The sequence below is a fragment of the Anguilla rostrata genome, chromosome 3, assembly GCF_018555375.3.
Source record: "Anguilla rostrata isolate EN2019 chromosome 3, ASM1855537v3, whole genome shotgun sequence".
Taxonomy (NCBI): Eukaryota; Metazoa; Chordata; class Actinopteri; order Anguilliformes; family Anguillidae; genus Anguilla; species Anguilla rostrata.
In genome coordinates, this window is record NC_057935.1 from 57,548,369 (window position 1) to 57,561,781 (window position 13,413).

The 13,413-nt window shown below is 49.0% G+C and overlaps 1 protein-coding gene and 1 long non-coding RNA gene across 2 annotated transcripts; both read right to left on the minus strand.

Moving 5' to 3' along the window:
- Positions 1-326: 326 nt before the first annotated feature.
- On the minus strand, positions 327-13,410 carry LOC135251293 (basigin-like). Its single transcript, XM_064328606.1, has 8 exons — positions 13,171-13,410; positions 7,280-7,439; positions 6,753-6,844; positions 6,339-6,478; positions 5,944-6,217; positions 2,728-2,752; positions 2,501-2,574; positions 327-2,056 (listed from the first exon to the last, which is right to left on the minus strand). Exons 1-7 carry the CDS (start codon positions 13,235-13,237, stop codon positions 2,514-2,516), a joined length of 819 nt encoding a protein of 272 aa, XP_064184676.1. The 5' UTR covers positions 13,238-13,410; the 3' UTR covers positions 327-2,056; positions 2,501-2,513.
- On the minus strand, positions 8,726-13,164 carry LOC135251296 (uncharacterized). The gene is made up of 2 exons (XR_010329114.1): positions 11,897-13,164; positions 8,726-11,865 (listed from the first exon to the last, which is right to left on the minus strand). It is a non-coding gene; the product is annotated as an uncharacterized LOC135251296 (long non-coding RNA).
- Positions 13,411-13,413: the final 3 nt, after the last annotated feature.

Below are 13,413 nucleotides of genomic sequence, written 5' to 3' on the forward strand. Positions count from 1 at the left end.
AGTGCCTCAGCTTCTCTCAGGGAACGGAGGGGTTTTCAGGCACTGGCGTGGGGGGGTTGGGGGTGGGGGGGGTTAGGGGTGCACGCCCTGTAAATGACAGCATGTGCCTTTGGAAAGAACAGGGGCGCTCTGAGGGGGAAGGGGGAGCACCCACACAGCACCGCGTCTGGGCACGCTCCGCCTCTGGTGCTGGACCAAACCGAAAAGCACACTGGAAATGCTTCACCTAAAGCTTTTTTTAATGATAGACTGAACCTACCCCCCGCGCCCCCCCACACTATCACACAGCCAACGTGGAAAGGAAAGAAACAGGAGGAGAGCGCACCTTCCCAAATCAGAATAAAACTTTATTGACGTTACGCAGATTGTTAAACTGGGCAGTGCTGGAGCTGTTTCAGGCAGCGGTGACATCACTCAGGTGCTCGAATAACGAAAAACTTCACTCCCCCACACAAAAACACTATCTAGTATTTAAAATTTTTTAAAAGGCCTGGCTTCCAAACGTGCAGTCATTAATAAGGCAAATAAACACTTTTTTCCTCTCTTTTTTTTTTGAACCCCAACATCTTTCCTACAATTTCAGCTGTAAAGCTGCTTTTTTTTTCTTTTTGCCTTTTCTGGCACTAATAAAATTTTACCTGACAACTCCCATTGTAACCCTCCAAAATGAAACAATTTTTTCTTTTTAAAAAGTTGAATTAAATAGGCCAAATTTGATATGTACTTGGTCCTTTTACTGAGAACGCTAGATACATTTAACTATGGCACCAGCTAGAAGCGTAGAAAACTCAGTTACGATATGAGCTTGTTGGTATATAAACCCGGAAGGCTTACAAAAGGATACAAAATGCAAGGGGCAGCCATTAAAAATACCAAAATCAACCCCCCCCCCCCTCCCTTTTAAGGGATATAATCCAGAAAAGGGAAACCTTTGTCATTCACAGACCGCCAATCATTTCTCTGTGCCTTCTAGAACAAACAGCCCTTCCTGATCCGGAACTTCCGTCATAATCACTTATGACATCACTAATCTCATTTACACATTTAAAGCCCAGCCCGGGGCGTTAGCATTGTGCTACGCTCAGTTCTTACAGCAGGGTGGAGAGCTGGCGGCAGGTCTGAGCTCGATGGTGACAGCTGATCGAAAGGAAGTCACAAAAAGCAAGCAGAGACTGTGGCCCTCCAGGAGTTGAACACCCCCCCCCTGTTTTACAGAAACCAGTCGCTGCTTGCGCCTGACAGAGGAGTGGAGTTGGCCTCGCCTCTCTCCAAACAGACCCTGCATTGCATTCTGGGTATTCCCAGTCACTAGCAGGCAGCATTGGACAGGCTCGGTATTCCCAAACGTTTCTATGTTTGGAAAGAGCAGAACAGCGGTGCACAGCTCCCGACCGTCAGTGCGGGGGGGGGCCTCCCCAGAGTCTACGCTGGTTTTGTTTTTTGTTCCAGCCAATCACTGCTCGCGGCTTAATTTTCCAAAACATGCGTGCCTGCTCGCTCCCATATCAGATCACAGCAAAAACGCTTCCGTGGCGACTGAGAGCAGAAGTTGGTACAGAATCCCGAAATGGATCGGCGGGATGTGAATGACACGCGTCTCCGGTGGAGGGGGGCGCTCCAGGGGCAAATATCAGAGCTCTGCTGAGCTTCACCTTTAAAGAAGGCAACTAGGGCAGCTATTAAAGTCCTGTTATATCAAAGGCATTGGACAGAGGGGCTAGAGAGAGCAAGAGAGAGAGAGAGTAAAAAATATACATCAAATACAGCCTACCAATCCTTCCCGCATATGCACAAAGAAAAAATTACTATAACAAACAAAACTTATCAAAAAAAAAAGTAAATGACAAGACCAAAAAAAAAAAAAAAAAAAACTCCAGAATCATGCATCTTGGCCCCCTCCCTCAGAGTTACACACAAGCAAAACAAAATAATAAAAACCAAAAAAAAAAAAAAAAAAAAAAACACTAAAAATGGCACAGAAGTGAAAAGGACAGCAGGGGGCGCTGAAGTGCTCAGAGCTCCACTGAGCGATGGGCAGCAGTAGTCATCATGTCACCTGAGGACAGAGAGGGAAGCGTCAGCGCCCGATCCTCACCTCACACACTCGGGTCATGGCACGGGAGCGCAGCTTGGCTCACAAACCCCTCTTTTAAACGTGAGCTTTCCAAACCCGGCTCTCCCCAGCTGCACAGGCCAGCGCCGCTCCACTGACAGGCATGTGCTGCAGCAAGCAGAGCTGTGCTCTGAAGCACCTGTAGCACCTGTACGGTTCATAAGTCGGGCCTGTGCACACACACCATGCGCACACACACGCACACACCATGCACGCGCATGCACACACACCATGCACATGCACACACACGCACACACCATGCACGCGCACGCACACACCATGCACACACATGCACACGCACGCACACACACACAGGCACCTGGCCGCGGGTGCCCATCAGCCAGGTGCAATTCCAGTTGAGGAGTAGGAGGAGGAGGAGGAGCTCACCTTCATCCCTCCCTCAGTTAGAGTTCCTCTGCCGAACGTTTTTGTCCTTGTGGTTGGTGGCGGAGTCGTTCTTCCTGTATAGAGCACACGCGGGAGCCAATCAAACACCAGCGGAACACACGCGGGAGCCAATCAGACACCAGCGGAACACACGCGGGAGCCAATCAGACGCCAGCGGAACACAGAAACCAAACGAACGCACGCTAAAGACGCCGCGCTTCACTCACAGAGGGGCTGCACCAGAGTCGTCATCTTCAGGGCCACAGCAGGACGGCGGGGGGGGGGGGGGGGGGGGGGAAGAAATTAAAGATCTGTAAGCAGCGCACTGACATAATCAAGTCAAATCAATAAAGTCAAATCTTATTGGGCGACAGTGACAGCGCTGTCTGACAGCTGCCAGTTTCCTTCTACAGAACCTGCAGCACCACTGGGGTCCGTCTTAAAGCAACACACAGCTCAGACGTACTGTGGTGCTTTATGGATATATATATACACAGACATACTGTAGTGCTTTATGGATACACACACACACACACACACACACACAGACGTACTGTGGTGCTTTGTGGATACACACAGACGTACTGTAGTGCTTTATGGATACACACAGACGTACTGTAGTGCTTTATGGATACACACACACACAGACATACTGTAGTGCTTTATGGACACACACACACACACACACACACACACACACACACACACACACACACACACACACACACACACACACACACACACACACACACACACACACACACACACACACACACACACCACACACACACACACACACACACACACACACACAACACACACACACACACACACACACACACACACACACACACACACACACACACAACACACACACACACACACACACACACACACACACACAGTGGTGCTTTGTGGATATATATATATACACACAGACGTACTGTAGTGCTTTATGGATATACACACACACAGACGTACTGTAGTGCTTTGTGGATACACACACACAAACATACTGTAGTGCTTTGTGGATACACACAGACGTACTGTAGTGCTCTGTGGATACACACACACACACACAGACGTACTGAGCGCTCATCGCACACACCAACTCCATACACCGCACTTCAGCGCCTCAGGAGCAGGAGGCCTGACCTGGAGTCAGCGTCACCGCTCGGCACACGGTGGGTACGGGTCGGATACGGACCGGATACGGACCGGCGAACCGGAGCCCTGCGTCAGGAAGCGGGATCACGAGTCAGCTGGACAACCGCGCTGAGGTAAAACCCGGAGCGGCTCATTCTCCCCACTTCAGTCCGCGTTCCGGGTTTTACTCAGCGCCGTTACCCGGGTGACTCCTGGCGCTCTGTAATCCTGCGTCACGACGCGGGGCACTGATCCCAGGCCAGCGCTCCTGATCGGGCCGTCTGGGGATACGGCCCGTGGTTGCCGGGTTACACGACCCGGAGTTTAAATACTGAGCAGTGATGAGCACAGAGAACAGAGCAACAGGGCACAGGTACGACAGGACACAGGGGTAACAGGGCACAGGTGTAACAGGACAAAGGGGTAACAGGGCACAGGTACAACAGGGCACAGGGGTAACAGGGCACAGGTGTAACAGGACAAAGGGGTAACAGGACACAGGTACAGCAGGGCACAGGGGTAACAGGACACAGGGGTAACAGGACAAAGGGGTAACAGGACACAGGGGTAACAGGACACAGGGGTAACAGGGCACAGGGGTAACAGGGCACAGGGGTAACAGGGCACAGGGGTAACAGGGCACAGGGGTAACAGGGCACAGGGGTAACAGGGCACAGGGGTAACAGGGCACAGGGGTAACAGGGCACAGGGGTAACAGGGCACAGGGGTAACAGGACACAGGGGTACACCAGACGGATTCTGTTATTTCTCCAGGGCCAGACTGGGAAACCATGCACAGAATTCAAACGGGGTTTCCACGGCGACGGCGGAGTCGGCGGAGTTCCGCAACCAAGAAATGCGCTCAAGCACAGGCCCCTGACCTTACGCGAGCACAGGACCGTTACCAATAATAAAAAACCCTTCTTCATACACAGCCACCCTCCTCCTCCTCCTCCTCCCCCACAGCGAACCACAGACAGACGGGGAAGACGCGAGAAACCAACGCCGTCATGCGCCAGCGGCAATCGCGGATGCAGCGCGGCATGCACCCAACCGGCGCGTTTCCCAGTCAAAGCGCAGTACCCCCGGCCCACCAGCAGGGCGGCGCCACACACGCGCGCCGCCACCCGCACGCAGGTCTTTCACTGGCGACGTTCGCCCCGCGCCTCGGGGGCGTGGCCCGGCGGCCGCTTTGGGACCCCAGTGAAAGAGGCGCCCGTCCCGCAGACCGCCGTGACCCCCCGCGCGTCGCGGAAGCGAAGCAGCAGCACACACCAGCCCAAACGGCTCCTCCTCCGCGCAAAAACCACTCCAGTCCAGCATGCATCTTCCATCACTTACCGAAAAGGGTTTTTAAAAAATTAAAATAAAAAACAAAACAAAACAAAAAAAAGACGCAGCAAACAGAGAGAGAGAGAAGTGTGAAAGACCGTCCGGACAAAAACGACTACACGGAAAATAACTTTGTTTTAAAACGCAGGAAAACACGATGCAAGTTTTCAGAGCTACGGTACAATTCTACTTCAAGAGGGGTGGCGTCTATTTGCAGTGAATGAACAGAGCAGTCGTTAGATTCCAATAGTAATAAATTCCAAATTCCAAAAATAATAAAATCTAATAAAATCAAAACTCACATAACTTTAGAGAAAGAAAGCCTTACCTGGTGGTGATAGGTTTCATCATGTTCACATTAGTTAGGTGTGTGTACCATTCAATGATGAGCCAAAATGGCGACCCGCCGCAGCTACAGACGACGTTCTAAAGGCTATGTATGGACTGTTCAACTGTGAGCCAAAATGGCAGCCCTCCTTAGCCATGTGTGCAGATTCCAATTAGAGCCAAAATGGCAGCCTGGGATTTGGCCTCCCAGCCTGTTCTGTGGCCGAGCAAATGAGATCTCGATTTAGTGCTCAGCTGAGGAATAAATCATTTTTGTGCTCATCGAGCCTTCGTACACAAAAATATAAACCAATAAACAAATAAAACGGCCTTCACGCAGAGCGCCAGCCCCTTCATAAACAGGGACGGCGTTTTTAATGATTAACCGGGAGCTGCTGGATCTCAGGCAGCCCTGTCCTAAGCACACACGAGAGCTGCTGCCTGCAAGGGGAGGGTTCGGCAAAGCCAAACCACAGGACTCCCCCACACACAGGAGCCATTTCGGCTCTGACAGACTGCACTCCTCCTCTTTAATGTGGGGGGGGCGGAGACACCCGTGCCCGGCGCAGAGGAAAGAGCATTTTTTAATAATGTTTATTTATTAATTAATTTTGTTCAGGAGCGAGCGCGGGGCGTACCGTCGGTGATCTCGTCCGGCTTTCTCCTCTTCTCGTAGATGAAGATGATGGCGATGAGGATGACCACCTCGGCCACGATGCCGAGGAAGGGCCAGAGGGCGGCCAGGCGGCTGCGCACGCGCAGGTGGATCTGGTCGCTGTTGGCGCCCAGCGCGTTGGCGCCTCGGCAGCCGTAGTCGCCCACGTCGCGCTCGATGTCCAGGTCGTGGATGTACAGCGTGGTCTTGTTGGGCATGGTTTTGATCTCGTACTTCTCCGTGCCGTTCTCGATGGCCTGGAAGATCGGGGAGGACAGCAGAGAGTTACCGGTTTTGTTTCCGTGGACAAAACGGGGAAAGAAACGCACTCCACGGGAGGTGGGGAGGTGGGGGGGGGGGGGGGTGAGGCGCACGCACCTCCTCTTTGCCCTCGCTGACCAACTTGAACCACGCCCAGTCGGTGGGCAGGGGATACCCATGGCTCACACACACCAGCGCACCCTTATCACCCTCGTTCCCGTGCTCAGAGTGCTTATAGGCACCCACGTGGGGTTTAGCTGGGGGGTGAGAGAGAGAGAGAGAGAGAGAGAGGAGGGGAGAGAGAGAGAGAGACAGACAGAGAGAGAGAGAGGAGGAGAGAGGGGGGAGAGAGAGAGAGAGAGAGAGAGAGAGGAGAGGAGAGAGACAGAGAGGAGAGGAGAGGAGAGAGACAGAGAGTATAAACAAATGGCAATACATACAAAAACATATTAAAAATTAATGGGAATGCATAAAATGAATATTAATTACCATAAGTTGTATTAAAAAAAATAATAAGTCCAGATTACTCACTCTTAACTTCGATCTCCTGTTTAACTTCCCCACCAGCGGTAGTAAAGACACAGGCGTATACACCCCCAGAGTTGCTATCAATCTTATCCAGCCTGATGAAGAAGAAACCGTCAGATTCATTATTATTAAAACTTAACACTTTAAGGCATTGGAAACCAGGCCTGTTCCTGAAGATCTACCATCCGAGAGGTTTTCACTCCAACCCCAACAAAGCCACACCTCACTCAACAGCTCGAGACCCTGCTGAGCAGGTGAGCAGACCTCCAGGAACACGGCTGGTTACCACTGCTTCAAGCCGTGAGGTCACAAACACGTGATCAGAATGCCCTCAGCTGAACATTCTAATGCTGATGTCACAATCACTGCTGGAGATTCAAAGAGAGTTCTAGAACACGGACCTTTGAGAGAGAGGAGAAGGAAAAAAAAAAAAACCATTCCAAAACTAAAAACCTCCTCTTCTAAGGGTTTAAATACTAGTTCAGACAATCACACAAGCGGAGGAAGGGTGCAGGAGAGAGAGGGCGTACTTGTGCTGCATGCTGCGGTCGGTGGAGGTCTTCTTGGTGCCCTCGATGGTCTTGCCGTTGCGGGTCCAGTGGTGGCTCTGGACGGCGCTGTTGCCGGTGTAGTTGCAGGTGAGGACGGCCGAGGTCACGTTGCTCACCACGGTCGGCTCGGCCACCACACCTGCGCTCAAACACAGCCGCAGGAAGCGGCACTCAGTCAGCCCGCTCGCCCGCACGCCCGCACTTCCTGTGTGACATCGCTTTCGGCCACCCAACACGGGAGACTGCGCTAAGCTGCCGGGGGCCCGGAGCTTTGATTTGATTGGCTGTCCAGAGGGGTGGAGGAATAGATTCCTGCCTCAGGAATCAGGTAAAAATTTTAATTGACACCACAAGTGGCACAAAACTAGGCACCAACCATGGGTCACTAAGGTATGGAACCAACACACTACTAGAGCCAAAATGGCAACCTGTCCACCTTTCTCATTTCCTTCAGACCATGAGCACAACCTTTTCAGGGAAAACAACTAAATATTTAATCAATATGGGTGCTAAAATAACGAAATTCAATTAAAATTGCGAAAAAGGAAAAAACCCAAGAAACCTGTCGGGGCACAAGTTCAAGAACAGAGCTGTGGGAACAAAAATAAAATAAAAATATTGGCATGATAATTGCCAATTCTAAAACACGGTTGAAAAATCTTCAACCTTCACCTTCAAAATAATTTAATTTATTTGTTTTTAGTCAAAGGGCTGTTTTAGTTTTTTTTAAGGGCTGCCAAAAACTGTAGCAAAAGAACGGAAGTGGCGAAAGAACAAAGTGACCCGTACAAGAAGGGGAACCACCCGCCGTCCCGTATAAACCCAGGAAGCGCCAAACAAACCGCAATTGTGAAACTGAGCAGCCCCCGCCCTGCGGACTTCAATCGCTGGGGGGGGGGGGGGGCGCCATTGTGAGACCCAAGGTGGCCCCGCTCGGACAAACCTAAAAAGGTTCACCACTCACACTCCCAGACTGAGGCCCCCACCAGGCAGGTCCCCCCCCCCTTTTATTTTTTTAGGGGGTGGGTTTGGGATGGGGGTCTGGGCCTCGGCTGCATGTACGCGCGCGCGTGTGCGTGTGTGTGTGTGTGTGTGTGTGTGTGTGTGTATATCTGCATGTACGCGTGTATCTGTGCGTGCACGCTGTGGAGCAGCTGAAGGCGTTCAGCGTCTTCGTCTCCGAGCCTGGTCCTCCTCCTCCTCCTCGGCCGGCGGCATCCAAACCCGCCGGGGTGAGCCGCGTCCCCCTGCTCCGCCGGGACCCCGGGGTGGCGGTGTCTGAGCGCGGAGACACCCCCTCCTGGGACAGCCTCACTCGGGACAGGAGGACAAGGGTTCGGGACGACGGGCGGGGGGGGGGGGGTAGGGAGGGTGTGACGGAACCCACCCAAAAGGCTCAGTGTTCCTTTTGAGGCCGTTTGGGTCCGACGGGACGGACTCTGACTACGGGGTCACGGAAGGGTCATTTACAGGACTAACGGGACGGTGGGAAAGCAGGAAAACCAGACGAGGGGGAAAAAAAGAAAAAAGATTGTCAAATTTGGCAATATAAAAAAAAATTATCAAGGAATATAAAGGCTTTGCACTTCATATAGGCTACCATTTAAGAATAAGGCTAACAATTAGCCTAAAACACGCTGTAGAAGCGCTAAGCCTTCAGCTGTAAATTCAGGGGGGGAAAAAAAACACATTCCTAACACTTCAACTTCAATTCAATTCAAAACTCTGCGAAAAAAAGCAGAACAGAGACGGAAAGAAAACAAGAAAAAGGGAAATCAGAAACGAGAAACGCCGCGACGTTTCCTCAGAAGAACGCTCATCCGAGGCAGTACGCCAGAACCCGCTGAAGCAGAGCGTCACGTAAACGCAAGACTGCATCCTACAGAACAAAGCGTGAGAAGCGTCTTATTAAAGGGAAGGAAAGACACAAACCGATTTCCCATCAGAGACTTAAAAGGCACAGACCTTAAAAGGAGAGTGCCTTAAGGGACACAGGTGTGTCTGGCCCAACACAAACGGACCCCGATGGAAGCAAGGAATCACAAAGCCTTCTCCCACAACAAAAAGTCAGAACAAACGTTGTAAATGACTTTCAGCACGCTAGGAAGAGGGGAAATAACGTTCTACGCTGTGAACAGTTAGCCTGCACAGTCGATGAGCGTTGTGAAAACACACCCTCCTAAAAAAGGAACTTGCCAATGCTTATTGTGCTGGTGTGTATAAATCAAGGCTTATCAATTCCAAATTCCACCTGCATAAATTTGGAAACATTCCACCCCCTACACCACCCCCCCATCCCTTGAAAAATTTCCAAAACCCACTTTTCAAATTCAAACTGCTTTCACAACTATTAACTCCCCTCCTCTCTATGGGTGTGGCACACAAACACTTTTTTTAAAAACATTTTTTAGTTCTGATTAATGCATTTAAATCTGCAAAAAATATACCATTTTAGAAACCACATCTATTAGAGCGATGTCCATATTCTCTGGGTTGACGTTTGACACATGAATTTCGGTCCTAAATGCTCAATTAAAACATCTGGATCCTTAATTGAACTGATGTCTAAATATGAGCATCAAAATGGCCATTTCACACAGCAGCTTACAAACTGGAGCTCTGAATAGCATGCAGCTTCGAATCAGCGACCCAAACAGTGTTTCAGTTTTGAAAGGGGATGAATTAAACTGAAGGTGCACAGCAACGGTAGGCAATTGCGCCTGGGTTGAAGGTTGGACTGATGAATTCGGAGTCTGAACTTGGGCATAATTTCACTGTGTCGGGTACATTGTGGGTAGCGAGACCAAAATGAGGTGGGTCCCAGAACGATTCTGTAATCCGCCAGGCTGTGCTAGAAGGTGCATTTGACGGGGCCCCAAAAAGGCATTACATTTCTCATTTGAGTCCCCATTTTTTATTTTTTATTTTAGAACCTGTTGGGTATAGGGTTAAAAGCATTTGTGCTTCCAAAAAGCAGGTAGTGACTCTCACACACAATACACGTGCAATTTAATTTGACCTTTAAATAAGAACATGCCTACATATATTTTTCTTTCACTCCACGGCATATGCATGTGTGTGCATGCCCGCGTTTCCCCCCAAGATAAAATAGAACATCTCCTCGAGCTTCCTTTACCAACAGCTTTAGAATAATTGACAAAAGGGCCTCCAAAATGCTTAGATTACATATTTAACGGTGTCTCGCGTTGCTGCTGTGCAGCGATGGCGGTTTAAACGGCACATGGCCCCGCGTGCCTGCTGAAAACATCGGGGCAGCTTTCCAAAAGGCAGGTTAATAAACCGCGCGCGAACATTACGGGCAAACTCCAAACGGCGGGGACATTCGGTTGCTTGTTTAAAACACAGACCGTGTCATTTTAAGCAGGTCAAAGGGAAACCTGTAAACAAAAACAAGTAGGCTACTTCATGCAAGAGGGAGCAAAGGACAGATTCAATTTTTATCTATTACAAAATATAAACAGAACAAAATCAATAAATTAAATACGATGGTATTAGGTGCACTGCAATCTTTGAGGGACAAGACCCATTTCGCTTTTTTTTTTCTTTTTTTTTTTTTAAATCCCAGCCCAAATTCCAGTCACACCTCATATTCTTACGTGTTGTCGTCAGCAATACATTTGGTGACTTTTCCTGGAGTGACCCTACTATTGGGAAAAGCTAAGTCAAAACCAGGGTTAGGCGCAACACATCTATTACAGCAAAAATAATTATTATGGTGTGTTTTGTAGTATAAAAAATAATTTAAAAAAAAAAACAAACATGTGGTGTCAAACACAGTCCCTCTGCACTGAAGTAGGAAAGCAGTTATCAGCTATTCACCGACTACTGTAAAGACTAACAGGTTCTTTTTACTGAAAAAATATTGATTTAGGGTGTGAAATTCAATGAAGCCGCTTTTTCACCAGGGGCCGGGCGAGGGTGGGTCTTTTTTTATCCACAGGGTGCCCGAACCCAGGGCGGATTGATTTCTATTTATTTATTTATTTATTTATTTATTATTTAATCAATACGCAACAACTTGGAACAAGCTGTTGTTCTTTGAGTTGGACACTAAGTTACTGCGGAACGGCATGTCCGTTTTTTTTGGCGGATAAACAGTTGCACATTGTTTTTTTTTTTACGCAGTGATTGCCAAGGTATTGCGACTGAGCGCGCGCGGGTTGACCTCTTGAACGCGAGTTTTTCCATCAAGGGGGCAGCCCGTTGAGTCCATAGATAACATTCATTCCAGCGCCCACAGAGGAGGTTCAGCAGCAAAGGCCAACGAGCGTTCTCCATCTCCAAGCAAGGTTTACATGCTACAGTGCACACGAAGAGTAAACGTCAGAGCTATACGTTTAACTCCCTACATTACACCATAATAACACTGCCTTCGGTCCAATAAGACTCCAAAGTTTTGCCTTGGCGCAGTAACGTTTGCCGTACATTCGCAGCCGATTTACTAACTCCATGCATTACATTAGTGGCATTTAGCAGACGCTCTTATCCAGAGCGACTTACACAATTTTTTTAGGTTTGCATCCATTTATACAGCTGGGTATATACTGAAGCAATGCTCTTGCTCAAGGGTACAACGGCAGTGTCCTATCCAAGAATCGAACCTGTGACCTTTTTAGGTTACAAGACTAGTTCCTTACCCATTACACTACACATTGCCAACTATAAACTACTTTAAATGCAGAGGACATAACACACGAAACGGGCGCCAAAGACGCGTTCCTGGCCCGTGCCAACTTCTGACAACTGGCAGACTGGGGCTTTGGTAAAGGTTAAGGATTTTCGCCCTGTGACATGATTTGATGTTGTCATATGCGGGATATGTATTCTTATGACATTAAATAGCCACGATAGTTGTCATGGAGTTGCGGTTATACAATACACTCCAGGAAAGCGCGAAAACTAAAAATATACTTCATAGATCATATTTTTAAACTATCGTGTCTCATACAAAACTAGCTTGGGCGAGCAACTCATTGACAACATCAGCACGCAGGGACAGAGCGACAGCACAGGGACGATAGCCAAGTCAGTGCCAATATATGCCAGCAATGTGCGCCAGAAAACTGCTCTAAATTTCTCTTCTTTAAACGTATCTGGCCAGACTGCTCTAAAAACAGCAACGCAACACGGACTTAAGACAGCTGCGCCTAGCTTGACAGCGAACCGTCCCGTTGAAAGGAGCACTCTGCTAGCTTGTTGATAGCTAGATAGCCAAGTTACCCAGATGGTTAAAAGTTTACTGATAAGCCTCAACGACTGCTACTGACTGCTAGTCAGCTAACTTTAGCTGTTTAGCTACCTAGCTAGCAAGCCTGCACCGGTATTGAGCACACAGTGTGCGCATAGTGAGTTAATGTGAGCAGCGTACCTGGACGTGCTTTCCACCAGTCGAGACAATTATGATAACGTTATCGAGCAACTCATCTGACGTTGGCTAGCCATGAGAAAAAAGTATCCACCAGCTTTTTAACTAGCTAGCAAACCCGAATAACGAGCGAGTGGCCTCCGCCATTTTAAACCAACGAGATATCTGGCAGCCTGGCTAACCAGTCACACAGCTTCTCCATTGTCATCAAGTCAAAACAGATACCCGTTGTTGGCTACAGCCAAGTTGCTTAGCTAGCTAGCTAATATTAGCGCAGGTACCACACGAGCTAACGTTGGCTTAAGTGACCTAGGCCACTCCAACTTCAAGTTCCAATCACCTCATTTCACTCAATTATATATATATATATATTTTTTTTTTAAAAGCAACAAGAGTGCCGTTACGCCTCAACACCGAAAATCACCACAGCTATCAAAATGTTGGGTTAACAAAGTTATGTTTGCTAGCGTTAGCCACGGCTTACCTTCGTCGGCACCAGCCGTACACAGGCATACCAGGAGCAGAGCACCGCAGCTCCATAACACCGCCATTTTCACTCGTTGTTCGGAGAACTTTTAGTACCCGTCTTCTTTTATATGACCTTTAGGAATCAATAGGCAGCGTTTAATTTCGGAAACCCCAAACCTATCTTGGCCTTCGGCCAGCTACAGATACGTAGCTGGGGCAAATGTCTAGCGATTCGCCTGGGCGTTGATATTTATGTGCG

What these genes read in the sequence shown, in the direction of transcription:
- LOC135251293 (XM_064328606.1), bottom strand. Translation starts at nt 13,237, where the DNA reads ATGGCGGTGTTATGGAGCTGCGGTGCTCTGCTCCTGGTATGCCTGTGT. An exon ending in TACGGCTGGTGCCGACGAAG is followed by an intron (nt 7,440 to 13,170) that starts GTAAGCCGTGGC and finishes GTTTGAGCGCAG; the next exon opens with GTGTGGTGGCCGAGCCGACC. An exon ending in ACAGGAGATCGAAGTTAAGA is followed by an intron (nt 6,479 to 6,752) that starts GTGAGTAATCTG and finishes CTCACCCCCCAG; the next exon opens with CTAAACCCCACGTGGGTGCC.